Source organism: Eptesicus fuscus, chromosome 13 (genome assembly GCF_027574615.1).
Source record: "Eptesicus fuscus isolate TK198812 chromosome 13, DD_ASM_mEF_20220401, whole genome shotgun sequence".
NCBI classification, from domain to species: domain Eukaryota; kingdom Metazoa; phylum Chordata; class Mammalia; order Chiroptera; family Vespertilionidae; genus Eptesicus; species Eptesicus fuscus.
This window is the reverse complement of record NC_072485.1, coordinates 75292687-75314825: the sequence shown is the minus strand read 5'-3', so window position 1 is coordinate 75314825 and position 22139 is coordinate 75292687. Positions and strand designations below refer to the sequence as shown.

General features: G+C 41.1%; 1 protein-coding gene across 2 annotated transcripts; it reads right to left on the bottom strand.

Moving 5' to 3' along the window:
• Positions 1-500: 500 nt before the first annotated feature.
• APIP (APAF1 interacting protein) lies at positions 501-21999 on the bottom strand. 2 transcript variants are annotated; one of them, XM_008146809.3, is made up of 7 exons: positions 21837-21999; positions 14203-14303; positions 9387-9435; positions 8025-8142; positions 6567-6702; positions 1427-1594; positions 501-803 (listed from the first exon to the last, which is right to left on the bottom strand). In XM_008146809.3, exons 1-7 carry the CDS (start codon positions 21891-21893, stop codon positions 704-706), a joined length of 729 nt encoding a protein of 242 aa, XP_008145031.1. In that variant the 5' UTR covers positions 21894-21999; the 3' UTR covers positions 501-703. The 2 variants fall into 2 exon arrangements, with proteins under 2 accessions (XP_008145031.1, XP_054580814.1); XM_054724839.1 differs by lacking the exon at positions 21837-21999 and adding an exon at positions 9610-9730 and having other exon boundaries at positions 14203-14266.
• Positions 22000-22139: the final 140 nt, after the last annotated feature.

The following is a 22139-nucleotide window of genomic DNA, read 5'->3' as shown; positions in this document are numbered from 1 at the left end:
GTAGGGATGTCTGGGCCGGGGCTGAAAGCTGCCAGGCATTAGCATATACATAATACTTAAAGCTATGATACTGCATGAGATTTACTAGGGGGGAAAAAAGTATAGATGAAGACATGGCTAAGGGCAGAGAGCACTGAGGCCCCCTAACATTTCGAAATCTGATAAAGGAGAGAAATTCAAGAACCACAAAAGCGACGGGAGAGGTAAGCAGAAAATCACATCAGTCTAGTGTCATGGAAGCCTGGAGAAAAATGTTTCAGGGAGGGAGTGGCCACCAGTCATGCTACTGTAAAGTCAAATAAAATACAGAGAACTGGCCACTAGTTTTGGCCAAAACAAGAAAGTGCTCATCCCATAATTAAGTGGAAATTTCCCAATGACATCTATTATTACCAGCAATTTTGAAGAATAAGAGGAATTCTTTGGGAGTGTGCATAAAAAAGGGAATTAATTTAAAGGGAAATATTTTGCTGTTATGGATTTCAAAATAAACAGAAACATTCATTATAAAATTTTTATTCTACTGCATCGTCATTCAAAATGACAAGAATTTAAGCAAATGCCATCCAATGTCAGAAGATATTCAGGGTGGTCATCTGCAGTGTTTAGTGGCAAATTAATGGCAGCAATTTTTAAAAAGTCAGGTTTCATTTAAGTAACAATTAAGATAAGCTTTGTCTCTGTATATAAACATCCATTTGGCTTATACAATCCCATTTTCTCCAACTGGAAACTGTGCAGGATCCAGTCCGACTTTCTTCATTGATACGGCGATATCAAACAAATAGTCATAACACTCGCACCTATGAAAGAAAAAGCAAAAAGGACTGAAGGTCCTTAGAGAAACAGAGTCATCCAAACCTAATCATCACACTTCTCCTCTCCATAAGTTAGCCCTGTTCCTAGCTGGTTAGGAATTTTTCTCAGTTTCAAGCTACATTTTTTTCTTATTTTGCCCCCACCATTGTTAAAACATGGAAAGGGTTAATATTGAACCATGCAACCATATTATATAATTCTCAGGATATAAAAGGGAATTTTAAACGCGCCACTTATATAAATTTAAATTGGTTACCATGTGCCACTTTTTGAAATAAATGTAGCAAACCATTATATAACTTGGATTTGCGCTATTCTCCTTTCCAGCCTTAAACTCCAAGAGCAAGGTCTGACTCCTTCCTTGTATCAAAGTGCATAGTGCCTTCCCAAATAGTAGCTCATCCAATACATATTCCTTATTAAACGAATACACAATGCAAATCAAATATCTAGAAATAATAAAAAAAATATTTAAATTTAAATCAACTTGACCAGTAACACATAAAAAAAAAAATCACACTTCATTTGAAATCCTAAGATATAGTTTGTTGTTTTTCACATTTAGAGTGTGGTGACTTGTCCCAAATGCTCTTTGATTTATGCTTACATGGTTTTAGCCTTCTCCCACGTTTCTCCCCAGACATAGACGCCATGACGTCTGACTAGTACCGCAGAGGAGTCTGGGTATTCATTCATTGCACGAGCCATTCGTTCTTTGAGGTCTTTCTCCTCAGGCGTATTCTCAATAATGGGTACCACCAATATATCATCGTATCTACAGGATGAAACAACCCATTTTTTCCCCATTAAAACAACAGTATTCATATGTAAAATTTACAGTTTTTTTCAAGCAACCAGTTAGATATCCTCTTTGTATCTGGAAAGCCACTTCAAGTTATGAACAAGATGCTGCATGTTAATTCTTTGTATCTTGCACAAACATCTGTATCAAAAGATGCCTTGGGAATTTAGCAGGCATTATTCCAATCCCAAGACTAAGTGGCAGAATTTGTATAGGATACCAAAACCTAACAAAAAAATTATCAAGATCATACAAGTACTTCCTTGTAGCAGAGGCAATCAAAATATATTCAACAGGAGATGGGAAATGATAGAGCTCAGAATCAGAACTGAAGGAGGGATTAACAATTGAACTACTTATTAAATAGGAATTTTTCAATGATACAAAACCTTTTACTTAACTCTGTAGGACCTGAGCATCTCAGACAAGTAAATACAGGTGTGGTCTGTGGCACTGGGCTAGCAAGAAACTTCTGGAGATCACTATTAAAGGTATGATATCATTTCAGAACATCCTTAAGTTAAGAACTTCATTTATTGCACCTTGTTTAATTAATACATGTAATGAAATCAGAACGTGTGTTCCTTTTTGTTCATGTAATAACATTTAAGCAAATAACTTATTGTAAAGTTTAAGTCTATCCCTGAGGTCATTTATAACCAGTCGAAACTCAGACATGTTTCCTTTTCACATGAATTTCTCTTGCCTTGGTAATATAACATCTGCTTTTTCACTCCCTCCGTAATGGCTAAACTTAATCAAAAAGCTCTGCTGCAGCATTATCAGCAATTGCTACGTTAGGGCAGGTACAGGCTAAGTAGCTGTCATATGTAACTTGGCCAACCATTATTATTAACAGTATGGAGTTGCTCATTACTTCATTTAAGTAAAGTAGACGTAGTTATAAAATATCCTTCAATATGGAAAGAATGAATTGCTAGTCCCAAATCTTTCCTAATATTAGTCAGGAAAACCACAAGCTTACATTTTCCTCTAGCACAGTGGCCGGCAAACTCGACTATTAGTCAACAGAGCCAAATATCAACAGTACAACGACTGAAATTTCTTTTGAGAGCCACATTTTTTAAACTTAAACTTCTTCTAACGCCACTTCTTCAAAATAGACTTGCCCAGGCCGAAAACCGACTTCTGCGCATGGGCCACGAAGTTTCAGTCGCACTGTACATGCACACCCGCACGTGGTATTTTGTGGAACAGCCACACTCAAAGGGCCAAAGAACCGCATGTGGCTCGCGAGCCGCGATTTGCCGACCACTGCTCTAGCATATACTGAATAGTCAGACATATTTTCAGGGGCCAACTTATTTCACAGCAAAAGAAGACCTGAAAGCTAATTCAATCCAGGCCACCCACTTTAAAGCTGGAACACAAATCCTTACCAGTTAAATGAGGGACAGAGCAAGGATAGTCCATGATCGCCAAACCGTGTTCTTTCCACTATACTATACACTTGCATTTGCTTCCAAAAGGGAGGGCAATTAATTTAAACTAGAGGCCCGGTGCACAAAATTCATGCACTCAGGAGGAGGGGGACTCAGCACGGCCTGTGCCCTCATAGTCCAGCAGCCCTCAGGGGATGTCTGACTGACAGTTTAGGCCCGCTCCCCAGTCAGACATCCTTAGTGCTGCCATGGAGGCGGGAGAGGCTCCCACCACTGCTGCTGCGCCCTCCAGCTGTGAGCCCAGCTACTGGCTGAGCGGCGCTCCCCCTTGTGGGAGCGCACTGACCACCAGAGGGCAGCTCCTGCATTGAGCGGGATCAGGCTGAAAATGGCTCTCCAACATCCCCCAAGGGGTCCCGGATTGTGAGAGGGCACAGGCCAGGCCAAGGGACCCAACTGGTGCACGTTCGGGGCCAGGGAGGGATGCAGGAGGTTGGCCAGCTGGGGAGGGACCGCGGGAGGGCTCCAGGGCATGTCCAGCCCGTCTAACTCAGTCCTGATCGGCCAGACCCCAGCAGAAAGCTAACTTACTGGTCAGAGTGTCTGCCCCCTGGTGGTCAGTGCACGTCATAGCGAGTGGTTGAGCGGCCTTAGCATATCATTAGCATTTCACTTTAATTGGTTGAACTGACGATCGGATGACCAGACACTTAGCATATTAGGCTTTTATTATATAGGACTAGTGGCCTGGTGCACGAAATTCATGCATGGGGGGGAGGTGTCCCTCAGCCCGGCCTGCACCCTCTCCAAACTGGGACCCCTCGGGGGATGTCCGACTGTCGATTTAGGCCCGATCCCACAGGCCTCTCAGATATCCCTCTCGAAATCCGGGATCGTGGGCTTCTAACCGCTCAACTGCCTGCCTGTCTGATCGCCCCTAACCAATCTGCCTGCCGGCCTGATCACCCCCAACTGTCCCCCCCCCGCCAGCCTGCTCGCCCCCAACTGGCCCCTCCGCTGGCCTGATCACCCCCAACTGCCCTCCCTGATGGCCTGTTCGCCCCCAACTGCCCTTCCTTGCCAGCCTGATTGCCCCTAATCGCCTCTGCTTTGGCCCCACCACCATGGCTTTGTCCGGAAGGTCTCCCGGTCTAATTAGCATATTATCCTTTTATTAGTATAGATTAGTATAGATATGGGAACCTCCCCTGATAAGAGCTGGATATGTGAAATTTTTTTCTCAAGATGGACTTTAAAAAATAGAGTAGAGAATATCAGAACCCTCCTTTCTTTCTTCACCCATGTTCCTTTGCTCCTTCTTTGGAAAACTGGACTCTCAGGATTCTCTCCAAACTCTGATAAAATATTACTCCCCCTTGAGCTGTAATAATGACTATGTTACTGATTTCCCAGCCAGGCTCAAATAAAATCACAAAGGATGTCTCAAAAAAAATTTGTATTCTTTAAATTCTGAAACATTCACAAGAATATACTAAATGTGTATGTTACAATACATAAGAAATGGCATCTTTTAAAAAAAATCATGTCTGTTTTTTTCTCTCACACAGAATTCAAAAGCTCTCTATTGTGCTCTGTTCCTCTACCCACCCTTTCATATGTTCTTCTTATTCCTTCACTGAAGAAATCAAATACTGATGAAATTGATATCTCACATAATGCCTTTCCTTCAAGACCCAGATATGGAAAAGGCAGCTATACTTTCTTTAGTATGTATAATTTCATAATATAAATATTTAACTTTTGTAAATAGGTATTTCATGGTGCTGAGGAATGCTTTAGGCACACAATAAATATTAACTACAATCAAATCAATTTCTCAGCACTCTAGTTTAAACATGTACTTTCTATTACATGCAGCAACAATAAGATATTGCTGTCAGGACACTTTATAAAACTGGCACCCCTTTCCTCTAAACAAGGCCCTTTAGGAAATGAAGACTCAGGAGTAAGGATGCCGATACATTCAAATAAAATGCTGAGCTTGTACCCAAGCCCCAAGAACATGTTTCCTCATGTCACTATATTCTAGATGGATGAATATTACATTTTTATGGGCTGGTGAAATTATATGATTTTATCTAGGCCTTTGTTCTATACTATCTGTGCTACTTTCCAGACTGAAAAATTATAAAAATATGGAGATCTACTTAATGGAAATAATTATAAAACTTTTATAAATATGAACATACTAGAGGCCCAGTGCACGAAATTCCTGCACTCAGGGGAGGGTCCCTCAGCCCGGCCTGCACTCTCTCGCAGTCTGGGAACCCTCAGGGGATGTCCGACTGATGGCTTAGTGGGAGCGGGCCTAAGCCATCAGTCAGACATCCTTAACGCTGCCGCAGAGGCGGAAGAGGCTCCCACCACCACTGCTGCGCTCATCAGCTGTGATCCCGGCTTCTGGCTGAGCAGTGCTCCCCCTGTGGTAGCACACTGACCACCAGGGGGCAGCTCCTGCATTGAAGGTCTGGTCCCTGGTGGTGAGTGTCATAGCAACCAGTCGTTCTGCCATCGGGCTGAAACTGGCTCTCTGACATCCCCTTAGGGGTCCCAGATTGCGAGAGGGCACAGGCCAGGCCAAGGGACCCCACCAGTGCATGATCGGGGCCGGGGAGGGACTTGGGAGATTGGCCAGTCAGGGAGGGACTGCGGGAGGGTTCCAGGGCGTGTCCAGCCTGTCTCGTTCAGTCTCGATCAGCCGGACCCTAGCAGCAAGCTAACCTACCAGTTGGAGAGTCTGTCACCTGGTGGTCAGTGCATGTTATAGCAAGCAGTTGAGCGGTCTTAGCATATCATTAGCATATTATGCTTTGATTGGTTGAACGGCCAACTGGACGACTGGACACTTAGCATATTAGGCTTTCATTCTATAGGATTCTAGAAATACAAAATCAAATAAAAACGAAGTGAAAACTTCAGCGGGGGCTGAAACTCCCTGCAGACAAAGTGAAGGTGGGGATACCTTGCTCTCTGGGTGCTTCAGTGTAGGGACATAATCTTTCCATCTCCACAGAAGTCTCAGCCAAGGTCTTGTCATTTTGCTCTGACAATCATTTCATTACTCATGTTGCTAATCATTTACCAAGGCTGCAGTGAAAGGGGTGGGGGGGGGGAGACATCTGATCTGTGTCACTAAGAAGAGATCTGGAAGTATAATAGCAAGTGGGGTCTTACTGAACACAGATTCCACAACAACTCATTATGTGCATTAAAAAATCAGTAGCCTGGCCGAAACCGGTTTGGCTCGGTGGATAGAGCGTCAGCCTGCGGACTGAAAGGTCCCAGGTTCGATTCCGGTCAAGGGCACGTATCTTGGTTGCAGGCACATCCCCAGTAGGAGGTGTGCAGGAGGCAGCTGATCGATGTTTCTCTCTCATCGATGTTTCTAACTCTATCTCTCTCCCTTCCTCTCTGTAAGAAATCAATAAAAAATATATTTTAAAAAAAATCAGTAGCCTGTTTATTAAAAAAAAGGAGAAATGCTTTTCAAATTCTTTAAGCAAAAGTAGAAAAGAAAATACCTATAATACCCTCCCGAGGTACACTTCCTTATTCCTTTTATCATCTCTTGATGTGTAATTTTAAACTCCTGTCCTGGAAAGAGAAGGGTGGCCATGACCGCAGCTTTCGAGTGGGTGTGAATCACTGCGCCTGCTCCTGGGGAGGAAAGAAAAGTCACATGTGAGGTGAAAGCTAAATTATACCTTAAAATTAAGAAAAAATACACACATGCGCACACACACACACACATGCATTGGAACGCACATTTATATATGCACTTGTTGTTCTAGGTATGGGATAAGTTGGCAGTAGGTAGTAAGGTAGGAGGGAGGGAAGAAAATAGAAATACTAATAGAGGAGTCAGAAAGAAAAAAAAAATTACACTTTATCCAGCATCAGAACAATTCCTTATACTTTACATGTGCCCACGAACTAGCTCTTAGATGGTCTGAAGTGAAGCTATAACGATCATCACAATCACAATACTACTATCACCTACTTAGGGCTTCCTATGTGCCAGGCACCTACTTAGGGATCCCCTTTTTATGTTATCTCTTCGCATCATCACAATCACCATACAGGTCACCAGCTGATGGTCAGTGGAAGCTCGGAGAAGTTAAAAAACGTGTCCATGGTTCACAGACAGTAGTGACAGCACTTGAATTTGAACCCAGGTCCACCTGACCCCTGATCACCAAGTTAGGCTTCATAGCACAGGACGTATCTTGGTAGCATAAGGGATCATTTTTTAAGGTGTAGATGTAATGAATTTACGTACAAAGGACTTGTATACTATAAAAGTCAGTAAGCTTGTTTAGCTTCATGCTGGGAAAGCTTCATGCTGTGAGAAGCTGCTCCTTCAGTTTTATCCTCAGTCAGAGCTGACAATGTTCGGGAACAGAAGAGCATGGTGACTTACTCAATACTGATTTCATGAAAGCAACGTTCTATGACTTCACTGCTGTGGCTGAGCCAGTACTTCAGTTATAATTTTCCATTTTCACAATGTCCTCTAGGTTCAACCTTTAACAGGCTGTTTTCTACCACAATTTAGGAGAATTAAAATAAGACTCCTATTTTTATCACACAGTACGTTTTTCAAAAGGAGATTTACTTCTACTTCAAGTTCCCAGAGGTATAACTCTAAACTGAGAGTGGGAACCTGATTGCAAACGTAATCTTTGGTCTACTTGACAATCTACTAGAGTCCCACGGATCTCGGTTGGAATTCTGGACCCAAAATGCTCACTAGCTGTTTGTTATGGAAACTATCCTCCTAGAGCCTCTGTCCTCTCACCAGTAAAATGGACTAATAATAGACCTTCCACATAGGCTGATGTGAGGACTGAAGGGGTTAACACATTGACAGCTTGGGTGTGTGGTAGGTACCCAAGAAATGTGAACTGCAGCAATAATTGGCACTATTCAGGGGAGCCTACTCCGCAAATATTCTTTATATCAAATACATTTCTGCCTACCTCTCATAGTATAAGCGTTCATAAAAAGAGGAGTACACTGGCTTTTTCTTAGATTCTTATACGACGGAGGTCCGCTTATGTCATGTTCATTGATGTCACAAACAAACATGTCTTCAGGCTATTTACAGAGAGAGAAAAAGAAAGTTTATACGATATCATTAGAAATGTCCCCTTTCTTATGTATACAGGGACAGGGAAAAGTAGGTTTACAGTTGTGAATATGAGAAAGAGTTTATTCTTGTATTATTATTTATTAATTATTGTATTATCTTTGTATTATAAACATAAACCTACTTTTGCTCATCCCTGGATACAGTATACACTCACATGCAGAGTGATAATATAATTACACATATTCAACTCATATTTTAAATATTCATATAATTGTAATTTCTCTCTCAAAATTTTTACCCATTTTGAGTATAAAAATATTTTACACTAATAAAAATATTCTAAGGAAAGCTAAAAAAAAAAAGTCTCCCTTTAAAATCCGAAGAAGAAACTGATATGGAACATTTAACATGTATGCAATGATGTTGCTGTCATTTCATCAATTTAGGTTCTCAATTTAGCCCTGTAATTTCACAACTATATTTCAGAGAGACTATATAAAGAAACCATTATCCTAAGATGGGGGTTATAATTTCATAATATAAGGAGAAGAATACTACAGAGTAAAATTTCCTTTTTCCAAGATGCTTAATAGGCACTCTCAATAATCTCAATAAGGTATATTATTCTGAAAGTTCTAAGAATTATGTAGGGCCACAGACATTTCCTAGTAATGCGTGCCTATTTCTGACTTGTAACTTTAATTCTCCAGGTGTATTACAAATGTTTTATTAATGAACCATTATGCCACAGACAGATGTTAAGTATTATGTGGTTGTTTTAAATAGATTTTAGGTATTATTATAGCATTAATACAAATGAGTCTTCTCCAAATTTGAAATAAGTTTTACGACTTTAAATTGGAATATCTTTGCGATCATTAAACAGAAATCAGCTTCGTGCATTGGACACCATCAATCTGATTATCCTACTAGCCTGATAAAGATGGTGTTATAATGCTACAAAGTTAGAATCCCTTTTTATCATATGACTTAAGATTGTGCTATTCGCTTTTGCCCTCTAGAGGTTGAATGAGAATTCAAACCATACTGGTTGCATGGAGGACACTTATGACCTTAAAAAAAAATTAATGGTTATTCAACCAATGTTTGTTGATTAGTTATTTAAATTATCATCATAGTACCACCCTTCAAAACTAACATTTCTTTTACAACTAACTCCATTTCACAAAACAACAGTTAAGTAGAGAAGAAAAGACGTCTGGGTTTAAGAAGGACCTCTTTGCCATACCTGAATCCGTTCCTTTTGCACTCCTGAAGGAGCAATGTAGATTTCATTGCTGGTAACACAAAGTACAGAAATTGGTATTTAGTTAACTCTATTGCTCTGCTTTTGCACAAAGAAAAAAATGTATCCTTGCAGTCCAATCATTAATGTTCTGAATAATGAAGTCATACAAGTAGCAGCTTGATTTAATTAACGGTATAGGCCGTATAGAAATAATACCAAATACTTTAATGCTTTTGTCATGCTGGTGACAGCGTAAAATGTTGATAGTTGCTTGAGTCTTCTATATTTTCGATGTGTATTTCTTTCTTTCCATGGGGCAAAATCATTGGTAACCAGGCTTTCACCTGGTGTGGAGAAATACAATCTGAAAACACAAGTCTTTAGCATGAATCTTGAAGCATGAATGAGCAGAGTTTATCCTAGCATATGGGGAATGCAGTTATTCTAAAATCCAATCAGGGGGAAACAGCTCACTAGGAGTAGATGGCCTGCTGGCACGCTCTTATTAGAAAACATGAAGTTCAGAGACCTCTGCTGGACAGTTTGTTAAATTACATTTATTAAACTACAGCATTAACAGGGCTACTTTTGGGGTGGAAGAGTATGCTTCCTGTTTGAAAAACACATCTACCTTATGAAAATATTCGGAAATAAAAGCTGAAACAATTGTAAAAGTTACAAATGTAAAAGGCATGGCTACATCTGGAGATCTCTCTGTTATAGGATGTTGTGTTATACCCCATCGTTCACAAGGTGCTCTCAAATTTGATTTGGAAATTAATTTCAAAGTCTTCTCTAAATTCTCTCCCCCACTCAAGAAGGATCCTTATGGCTCATTTATCAGTTTCAGTGGCTTCCAGAGGGTATCAGAGCTGCCAGACGTGCAGGCGAAGGAAACACCAGCTTCTGCCGCTGAGGCATGGACACTGAATAAATACTGTTTCATAGTGAAAATGAGGATGACAGCCTCTATTGAATCCAGCTGTCAAAATTGGGGTCACTAGTAAACCTACAGACTTGGAACTGACGAAGTTCCTTTAATGGTCCACTGGTAAATTAAGGTCTAGAAAATAAACACCTGGCCTGATCATGGCAGTGAAATCCAAAGCACAGTAAGCAACCTACACACATCTGTTTTCACCAAGTAGCTGGTGCTTTAGAGCTTCGTTGCATAAGAAAACCATCGAGTGCCATTTCTCTAGAGCAGTGGTCGCCAACCTTTGGGACCTCGAGGACCACTGGGACCAGCGGTTGGTAAACGCTGTTCCAAAGGTTTCCTTAAACCAGCGGTCGCCAACCTTTCAGACCTCAAGGACCACCAGTGGTCTGCGGACCACCGGTTGGCAACCGCTGCTCTAGAGCAGGGGGCGGGTAACGTCCAGCCCGCGGGCCTTAGAGAGCCCGGGAAATCTTTGGTCTGGCCCTGCCAAGGCATTCGGGGTGAGTTCATTGAATGTTTGACCAAGTATAGTAGGCTCATTTTTAAGTAGATACTTTTGTATGGCCTGCAAATGATGTCATAAATATCCAAATGGCCCTTGGCAGAAGGAAGGCCCCCATCCCTGCTCTCGAAGTCGTGGGAGCGGGCAGGGGGTGACACAGTTAAATAGGGCCCTTTACAACTACGAGGGATCCAAATATTTTGTCCTGTGTCACATGGAAGAAACTCTAGAATCATGCGTGGTATGGAGTCAAATGACCTCCAGTGGGAAGTGGACTTGCAGGTCTTCTTATGTGGGAAAAACTTAGGCAGTCCTGGGAACAGAGCCAGGTAACGTACAAAACAGTCTGCTGGTAAATAAAACCCATCCATAGAATAGGAAAATCCAGGGTATTTATCCTGTTTATTCAAGTGATTGGTGCGCCAAATCTGTTTTTAGTCCTGCCTTTGTAAAATGAAAATTAGTTCAGACTTTGGTCAACATTGGCCATTAAAAGATTAGGTAAATAGATTTTAGAAAAAAGTATTTTTACACCTACAAAGAAGGAGATATCTGGATAAAAATGCAAAGATGACAGAGCTTTTATCTTAGGAGGGAAATATGCCAGAGACTAAAAGTGCAGTGTTTATTTGTTGCTGTAAGCCGCAAACAAAAAGCATTTTAAATTTCAAGGTATTAAGTTTTGGAATTTCTTTCTCTAAACTCCCTGCTCTTTCTTACGTGTTAAGCAGACAGATAAAACCCAAGAGTCCATAATACATCTATTTTTATTTACTGTCTAGTCATTTGAATCCTACTATGCCTTAATTATCTTGGCTATATATGAGTTTATTCACTTTAATAGCATGCAATAGGATTAGTATCTCTGACATATAATATTACAGCTGTGAAAACAGGAAATGCTAAATGTGAATGGTAGGACCCAACCTAAACACAACGGCTTCTGAGTATCCTAGGATTACCTTGCTCACTGTCATTTTCTTGGTCCTCCATTTCCTCCTTCTGATTTAATTCTTCTATGTATCTTAAGCTCTTTTATATACATCTTTTGGTATCACACATCAGTAGCATAATCTGGAATAGTACCAGCCAAACCTTGGAATCAGTAAATAATTTTATATTCCTAAAGAGCTTATTGTCAGTATTTTTGTAGAAACATAATCTATTGGGTGTGTATTTCATTCCTAAGCATCAGACAAAGAAAACCAAACTTTCCCTAATAACATGAGAATAATATTGCTGACAAAGTAGTTGATGTGGGCCTCTGAAGTCATTTAAGTATTAGGAAAAAAAGTGGGATATTTTAGTACAAATTACTTATTTTACTATGTAAGGCACAAATTTAATAAGATTCCAAATACAGGGCCAGAAAATTGTGGCTGTTCCCACTTATGAACCCCAGGAGGAGCTCCTCAGCCATTAAGAATCTAAGACAAAGTTACACGAGGCAACTTTCCTATAAGCGGACTGTAGTGCTATAAAAGCCATTGAATTTTTAAAAGGTGTCAGTGAGTGTTTTAGGGTGACCACACAACTCAGTATATGGATTAGTAAAATTCTTCTAGGAAGAACATAGTCTTTTATGTCTATACTAGAGGCCCGGTGCACAGATTCATGCACTGGTGGGGTCCCTCGGCCTGGCCTGTGCCCTCTCGCAATCCGGGACCTGTTGGGGGATGTCGGAGGTCCAATGCATGGACTTAGCCTGATCCCCGCAGGCCAGGCCAAGGGACCCCACAAGTGCATGAATCAATGCACCAGGCCTCTAGTATGCATATAAGATCTTTGGTTAATCTCTTCCCACCTTCCCCTTTCCCCCTTCCCTCTGAGATTCATCAGTCTGTTCCATGTTTCCATGCCTGTGCGATGAGCGTCTGCCCCCTAGTGGTCAGTGTGCATCATAGCTACCGGTAGAACGGTCACTTAGGCTTTTATATATATAGATATATATTTTTAAAACACTCTTTAGATTTGCAATGACCCTTTATCTGCATTCTATTTCTAACTTCGCTTTCTTTCTTTTTTCTAAAGAGCCAGTTAAAAATGGTTATTTTAGCTCAGTTTAGTAGAAAGCTCTATTTTGTTCATATACAAACCATTTCTGCATATGCAAATAAAAAGTAGTTAACTAAGGGCAATGCTTAGAATAATACAGCTGAGAAACCAATGCTAGGGCTCAACTCCTAAATGCATAAAATAACAACAAATGTTGTTTTCATAGGACTTTGCTAGAAACGGGTCATCTCAAAAATTTTGGCAAAATAACCCAAAAGCCTGCCCAATGCTGACTTGACACATTAGTACTGGGTTGATGGTAAGGAAAGAGGCATACATGAAAGTCCGATGCACCACACGGAACGTGACCTTCCCGGACCGAGTGCATCCCCTACACACATAACTGTGAAAGTGGTTGACTAAGACCCCTGCTGTTACTTCCCACACTTCAATTAATATTTCACGAGTTCCTTGGTAATCTGAATCAGATGAAATTACAATGGCATCATCTCATCTTGCGGTATGCCATAAAATCCCTTTTGTTCCAAATGTCCTGACTACATTTTACATTCCTTTCACACAATGCAGCCTCCTTGGAAGCATTACTATATATACTCAATATTATATAAATGTTGTAGTAATCCGATTTTGTTAAAGAAAGTGAATTACGGTAAAGAAATAAATCAAGTTACTCAGTTTAACATTCAGCCTCCAGACAATAATATTCTTAACCATTTCAGGAGGAGAAACACTTGAGAGAATGCCTTAACCTCTCTTTTCATTGTCAGTAAGTTGCTTATTTGTTCATCCTCTTGGAGGAAAGACACTGAATAATTGAATGAAGTATTAAATACTATTCACTCCTCCTGTTTCTAGTTCAAAACCTCTTGTTTTGTCCTGAGCCTCATGGTCCATCAGGTGCTACCTCCATTAATAATGATACACATGCTTAGAAAGGCATATTGCCTTTCTTTTGACTCAATAACATGTAATTTTCAGGATTTCGACAGTTGGTAATCTGTATTTAAGTGGCTTTAAAATATGCATCTGGACCTTTAAGGCAAATCCTGTCTACCTTGGCAATTTCAGACATATGAACATACCTGCCAGCACATATTTACCTCTGGTACTCCAAAGACCAAGGACCAGATTATTCTGGTTAGAAATTGTGTTCCCAAATCCTTAGGTATTTATTATATTGCAACTTCGGCATACTTGTTCCACTCTGTTATGCAAATATCTACTTCTCCAAGTGGAAATGAAATACCTCCGGTATCACATAAAACTGCATCAGTTGTTCTTTGGACATATGCGCGTTAGGCTCCCCATGGTCTGCTTCTACGGGGAATTCCCGGAAATGAAATCAGCCGAAAACTTACCCATGCTTCAAGCTAATTCCTCCTCCAGTCCCAGTGACCCAGCCCAAATGGTAAAACTGTTTGCAAAGCTCTGGGATCAGGTATCTTGGGTGTTCCTTGTCCTTCAAAAGAGGAAAATGATTTTTAAAATAGACATTATTTTGGCAAGTGACTATTGTAGCTTCTATTATTGATATCTCTATTAATAAGCCAATTTAAGGAAGTTTAAGAAGAAAAATCTACCACAGAGAGGGTACTATGAGAGAGAAAACTATTATAAAACATGCTTTGTTTTTAGTTTTTAGAAAGTGGATCTATTATATTATTTGGCAACCAGGAATTATTCAGAATAAGGCCTACAGTCCATTACTGAAATAGGCTCCAAGAACAAAGTGGGGAAATGTCCAGTATATAGTATATTACGAAGTGTCTATTGAGATGGCTGAAATAAAATAAAATGTAGTGTTGAAAGGAACATGCATGCAAATTTTTTTTACACAAAGCAATTCAGTAAGGCCCTATATATAGGATATACTATAACAGCTATATGTTCATATTCTGTGTGTTGGTTCAATTTTTTTATTGAACCAACACACAGAATATTGCAACTATATTGTTTCCTCTTAGTATAAAAACAATATATACTCATTATGAATATAAAGTCAAGAAAATAACACAAAAAGAATTTACTCAGAAACAATCATATTTCTGTGAAGATAGGCATGCTCAGGAACATATGTATGTTCCGCTGGGATAACTGAGCCTTATTTATTTATTTTTTATTGAGGTATAACTGATATACAACACATCAGTTTCCAGGGTACAACATAATTATTCGATATTTCTATAGTGAAATAATCAGCATAATAAGTCTAGTTAAAAGCCTTATTTTTATATAAGTCTCATAATTGCTTCTTTGGGGAAAAACACACAAATGTTTTCCCCTCTTTTTAAAAGTTAAAATGAATGAAAACAAAAATTAAAAAAAAATACAATGAACTCCATTTTTGGCAGCATGACATACAGCCTTAACTTTGAAAACAACTACAATGCTGCATAAATTATTTTTTTTAATATTTCAAAATAAATTGTTGAGCTGTCAAAAAAGTAAGGTCTCATAGAGGCCATAAAAGAAATGAGAATGCCCTGGCTGGTGTGGCTCAGTTGGTTGGGCAACATCCTGTGCACTGAGAGGTCATGATTTTGATTCCTGGTCAGGACACATGCCCAGGTTGCGGGCTTGATCCCCAGTAGGGGAGACAGATGCAGGAGGAAGCCAATCAGTGTTTCTCTCTCTCTTCCTCTCCCTCCCACTCTCTCAAATCAATAAAAAGCATATTAAAAAAAAAAAAAAGGAAATAAGAGTAAGTCTACCTGGAAGGGAAGTGAGCTCCAAAGCCATCATTTCCCTGAAGGTATTTACAGAACTCTGATGACCTTGAGCTTCAATTTTGATAGCTATGCAAACTACTAGAAACACAGATAAAACCTAGGGCACGCCCAAAATAGGGCATCTAACAGAAAATTGCTATATACACGGGAGACTCCAAGGGGTTATTCCCTCTATCTAAAATAGACCCACTGAGCAGAAAAGCACAGCAAGGAAGCTTGCCTACAAAATCTTGGCACTGGGTAAAAAGGATTAAAACATCTTTGAATCCAAATTATTGTTGAACAGACTGAATTTTCAGCTACTTAACTGGATTTCTGAAATCATGGTAGTTTTTCAAATTCACCTTTTAATATTTGACATACACATTTTATTTTAGGTATTATAAACTAGAGGCCCAGTGCATGAAAATTCATGCACTGGGGGAAGGTGTCCCTCAGCTTGGCCTGTGCCCTCTCGTAGTCCAGGAGCCCTCAGGGGATCTCGGACTGATGTCTAAGCCGTCAGTTGGACATACTTAGTGCTGCCATGGAGGCTGGAGAGGCTCCTGCCATCGCCGTTGGCTCGCCAGCCATGAGCCTGGCTTCTGGCTGAGCAGGGCTGCCCTTGTGGTGGTCAGTGCATGTCATAGAGACCAGTCATTCCGACGTTCAGTCGATTTGCACATTAGCCTTTTATTATATAGCATGATAATTTGATGGAATAGATTCAAAATATAAAATTAAGAACATGGGAACACTGACATTCTTTTAAGTTCTGATTCAGCATATGGCTTAGGAGTAAATGGACATACATTCAAATCCACATTACATAATTTTATCCTTACATGACTTTGAGTTTCAGTTTACTGATCCATAAAATGAGAACATTATGAGGGTTAAAATGAGATCAAATGAATATAAAGCACCCAGCACAATGTGTGACACAGTCAATGTTAGTTTCCTTCCCATTTTAATGAGTTAAAAATTCTTGAATTAAAATTAATAGTCAAGCTATGTTGGTTTTTCTTACATCTGTCCTTACTAAATCTAGCCAAGTTATCCATACCCTGTATAATTTTCTATTTCCTTTTTTAGAGATACAAATGTTATTTTAATTATATAGTAAAGTACAGCTAATGAGAAGACTCCTGTACTTTTCCAATCCTGAGAACCACCAATTTTCACAGCAAGTTACAAACATTATAGAAAATGGTCTGTTATTAAGGGGCTCCCTTTGCCCTTTTGTCTTTTCCAGTACTGAGGTATTATAGCAATTAGCCAGCTTCGTTCTACAGGAATAACAATGAGAAGGCAGCTGTTGTTAATGCAACTTCATTCAATCGTTCAAACCCACAAAGTTACAATTTCAAGAAGAATAATCACTTAGCAGGAGGGACCAACAGAGACGTATTTGGTAAAAATGCAATCATTTAAGTTGTCCAAAGTAAAAATCAGAATATATATTTTTAACAAGAATTGACAGGAAGGAAAAGTTTAGTATTTAGTTTTCCCCTGAATGTCAATGACATAACTTGTCTCTTATTGTTACATCTGGTTTTCAATTAGAATAAGAATTTAGAAAGACATATCTAAAGATTACAATCAACTGCTTATAGTAGAGGTCTTACTCTAAGTGAGGGAGGAACATTTACCATTATACAGTGCTTTGTATATATTAAAGACATTAAAGTCTAAGGTTTTTGAATAGGCATTTTATTTTTCCAATATTTCAATCCAGCTTTTTAAGGAAATCAGTCTCAATCGTCACTGAGATACCTGACAGCCAACCATGGCTCTAATCCCCTCCTCTACTTTTTGTTTCAATCTCAGCATAGTATAGAGCAGTGATGGGCAACCTTTTGAGCTCGGTGTGTCAAACTTCGCCAAAAAAACTGAGCATAACTCGGGTAGTGTGTCACTTCGAGGAAAAAACATTATTTCGCAAATGTTTCATCCTCAGGAGCAACAAATGTTTCATCCTCGGCATGCGGCCGCCTCAGCGGCCGCGTGTCATCAGAAATGGCTATGCGTGTCAGTGCTGACATGCGTGTTGACACGCGTGTCACAGGTTCGCCATCACTGGTATAGAGGCTTGTATTGCTCAGACAGGTTTTCTTGGAGATTCTAATGCAAATATAAAATAAACCTGTGTTAAGGATATTATTTAACCCATGAGTTAATGAGGGAACCAGAAAGATGTCACAACTGCTACCACAATTCAACCTTCATCTCTATGAACAATAATCAGCTGCACTGCTGTCAGTCATCTACAATTCAGAGTTGTAAAATAGCTCAAAGATGGCCCCAAATCAGCTAGTAATCTCCTTTGCTCATTTCAGTCTTTCACAATTTTTCCTGACCCTGGCCCCAGGAAGGGACTGGATGCAGACATAGCAAAACTGTCAGCACTCTTTGTCTCTGGTTTTTGCTGCTTTCTGCACATCTGTTTCACTGTCCTCTAGGCGCATATGGGTTTTCTTTGCAACCTCACCTCCACTCAAAGCCCTTTGCCACACTTAAAAACTCTTCCTCACATCAGTCACGCCCTAACTAGAAATCAGAAGACCCTAAGGCAAGTCAGTGACCCTTTCTGGGTGTCAGTTTCCTTATATTAATAATCTGGATCAGTGATTCTCAGACTAGTGAAGTTCAAGACCAGTAGCTTTTGTTTTTAAATTTTAGGGACTGACAAAAGGTTGCCAAGTTATAGCATTAATTATACTTAACAATTACTATCACCTTCTTTCAAAAATAAAGTACATTTTTAACATAAGAAAAGTAGGAAGGATAATCTCAGAATGAAAGCTAATCCTTGAAATGAAATGCCATTAATTTTGTGAAATTCACTTTTTCACTGTCCTTATTTTTATTTTGCAATAGTCGAGTAAAAATTCTTTCAGAGACAGATATTTGGAGAGGATTAAGGTTATCTTTTCCTATTTGGTCTCCTTGCCTACAATTTCTCCTTCTCCAGCTTACCCTTCACTCTACTATTAGTACTAAAATAATAAAACTATTTTGATCATTGAACTCCGTTCCTTACAGCATCTAATGGCAAAACACCACCTTTTTAGTCTAAATCCTTCTGCTTTCTTGCCCTAATTTAACTTTTCAAATACTTTCACTTTTTTTACATACATCTTCCAGTTCTATTCAACCTAGCTGTGGATGTCAACCATCAGGAAGGCTCTTAAAGACCCCCTGGTGTTCACACCATGGTATATAGTTCCTCTCCTACATTGTACCAGGGTTGGTCTGTATGCCCAACAGACTACTGCAGAACGGTACCATGTCACTTCTGGGATTAGGCTGTAAGACTACAGCTTCCATCTTAGTTGTCCTCTCTCCTCAGTTTACTCGGTGGGGAAAAGCCAGCTGCTCAAGATACTCAGACAGCCTGCGCAGAAGGCCACGCGATGAAGAACTGAGACCTGTGGTCAAAAATCAGTGAGGAACAGAGGCCTGCCAACAACTACATGAGGGGCTTGGAAACTCACTCTGGCTGAAGTCAAGTCTTGAGATCAATTGTAGCTCCAGCTGACAGCTTGGCTGCCAACTCATGGGAGACCCTGAGCCAGAACCTCCAACTAAACTCTCCTGGATTCCTAATCCTCAGAAACTGGTTCACCAAATGTTTGTGTTTGAAGCTTAAGTTCTGGGATACTTGTTATGCAGCAATAGATAACTAAGATATTTTCTTGCCAGCCAAGAATACCTTTATTTGTCTTTGCACTGTTATTGCTTATGCTGGATCTCTAATAATCCCAGCTCTAGCTGCCAGATTCCTGCTTGTCAGCCTTTACACCAGGCCCCCTACCCACTTCACCTATCTTCCTTCTCTCATGGTAGCAAGGATCACTCCTTCCTTCCTTGGACTCTGTGACACAGCATTTGCTCTATGTACCTTTCTTTTGGTATTAATTATGGAGCCCTCTCATTCATTCTTTCATTCATTCAGCAACTTTTATTGAAGGCCCCAAAGAAATGAATATGAGGAAAATAAAATTCTTACCCTTGAGGAACTCACAATCTAGTAAAGAAGTTAACAGTCATGAAGTGACAAAGCAACATACAATTCAGGCTGGTCCTGGGCAGTATGGGAGCAGAAAGCTCTGGGTGGGAGGGAGCGGTAGTTAGGAAAAGCTTCATAGAGGTTGTGCTAAGTCTTAATGGACTGGGAATAAGCTGGGTAAGTAAAGAGGAGAAAGGGCATTTCAGTCAGAGAGAACTCCAGTAGTTGGAACTGGTTATAAATTAGGTTCTGTGGAATGGAGGGGAGAGGGAGGCAGATGCACAGGTGCTAGGACTTTATGTTATAGGTACTTGAAAACCACTGAACAGTTTTATTTATTTATTTTTTTAATATATATTTTATTGATTTTTTTACAGAGAGGAAAGGAGAAGGACAGAGAGCTAGAAACATCGACTAGCTGCCTCTTGCACACCCCCTACCGGGGATGTGCCCGCAACCAATGTACATGCCCTTGACCGGAATCGAACCTGGGACCTTTCGGTCCGCAGACCAACGCTCTATCCACTGAGCCAAACCGGTTTCGGCGCACTGAACAGTTTTAGATAGATGACATGACCAGATCTTGGGTTGTCACTTCATAATTGTTAACTTCTTTACTAGATTTCTACAGTGGCAGTGGAAAGAAGAGGATGAGGGTGGTGACCAAGGAAACAAAAGAACAGACCAGGAAGGAGGCTGTGGAAAGAGTTTTTAAAGGAAATTGCAAGGACGTGATGGTGGAGATGGACTTGGAAGGTATTTTAGAAGTTAAACAGAAAGGATTAACTTGGGGTGAGAAAAGTGAAGAAAACTCAAGGTCATCTGTGAAACAGGCTTGGGCAGAGGATGAGGATAGATGGTGAGGTTTTGGGGTAGCTACTTAGGAGGATGTGAGAGGAAGCTCCCTAGAGGCCTGCCTGAGGTGCTCAGAGGATAGCAGTAGGACATCAGAATACTTGGAGAGAAACTTAAGGGGTTCAGAACAGGCCTCCTTAAGATGTGCCATTTTGGCACCCGAGTAATTTTGAGCAGAAGGCAATCGAGACCCTGCAGACTCAGGAGAAACACTGATTTCTCCCTTAAAGAATTTAAAGTTGGGGCCTTGCTCATAAGGGTTATTACCAGAAATAACTTTTCATGACCTGTCTATAAGGCAGGGCAAGCTTCTAATTACTTAACATCTGCTCTTATCATTCTAAGAATGGCCTTCCTCTACACGCTGAAGCTCCACGGCATCTTACCTTAGCTCAGAAAGTCACCTATGCCTCATTTTACCTTTCTGTCTCTGAACCTCTCATGTATGTGCCGGGAGGGGCGGGGGGGCGCCTCTGGCTCTTATGTATATGGGGTTCCTTTATGTACTATGTAATTTAATTTAGTTATTTTCTTTTATTAATCTGTCTCATGTTAATTTAATTATTGGACCAGCCAAAAGAACCTAGAAGGGTAGAGGAAAAAGTTCACCTCCCCCACAAGTATTTCACAAAATCTCTGGCTGGTTATTACTTTTTCATTGGGACCTTCAGCCCTAGGAAAGAATAATGGAGGAGGAAGGAGGGGGCTAATTTTATCTCTGCTTCTTAAGCAAGGTTTCTCACAATGTATCGAAGTTGTTTATTTGTCTGGTATTCCTACACCGTAGGCCATTTGTCTTAATCATCGCTGTATCAATGAGCACATAAGTGCTCCATAAAATTGTTAGTGTGTATAAGTAAATGAAAAGCATATACAGTCCCAGGGTGGATTTTCCTTTGACCTCAGTTTAAGGAAGAATCGTTTCTATGATCATCTCATAATCACTCTAAACTGAGGCGGGAAAACTGCTCAGAGGGACCGTGCTGGCGACTGCGGCACAGGCCCGGTCCAGGCGAAGGTTTCCCGTGTGCCTGCGGTGAGCTTTGCAAACCTCAGGCTGGTCGCCAGTGCGCAAAGGGACGCTGGAGAGCTCGGTCTCTGCTCCAGTTCACTCCAGGGCTGCACGTTCCCTCGACTGGCCTGCCTTCCTGATCATGACAAGCTGCTTTGAAACACACACTTAAGACTCTCCTCCGTTATTTTTCCTTTTTTTAACGTTTGGTGCCCAGCTCCCGCTGTAGGATACAGCCCAGCCAGGCGAGCGGCGCGAGCCTTCAGGTCGCCCTGTGGAGCGTGGGCTGCAGCCCGCGGGGGTCGCGCGGGGATGGCGTCCCAGCCGCCCGGAAGCCTCCGCCGCGCCCCCCGCCCCAGCGCCTCGCCCCCTCGGAATAAAAGGCACTGGCGGCCCCGCCCCTACCTGCGCGCCGCTTCGCCGCCAGCAACAATCTCCCTCCAGAGCGGGGCAGTCAGACATGGCCCGGACTAAGGGGACCGGTGGCCTTCAATCAATATGCGCACGCCGTAGCTCCCGGCCACCCGCCTGGATTGCCGAGGCGAGATCTTCAATCCAATCAGGCGAATCTGAGGGCAGCACAGGGGCGGGGCCGACCAGGCGAGGGGCGGGCCTGGGAGGGCCTCGCCGACTGGGGAGCCTGCGGCGCTGCAGCCTGGCCGGGAGGCGGGGCCAACGAGGTCGGGGGCGGGGCTAAGGGGCTTTAAC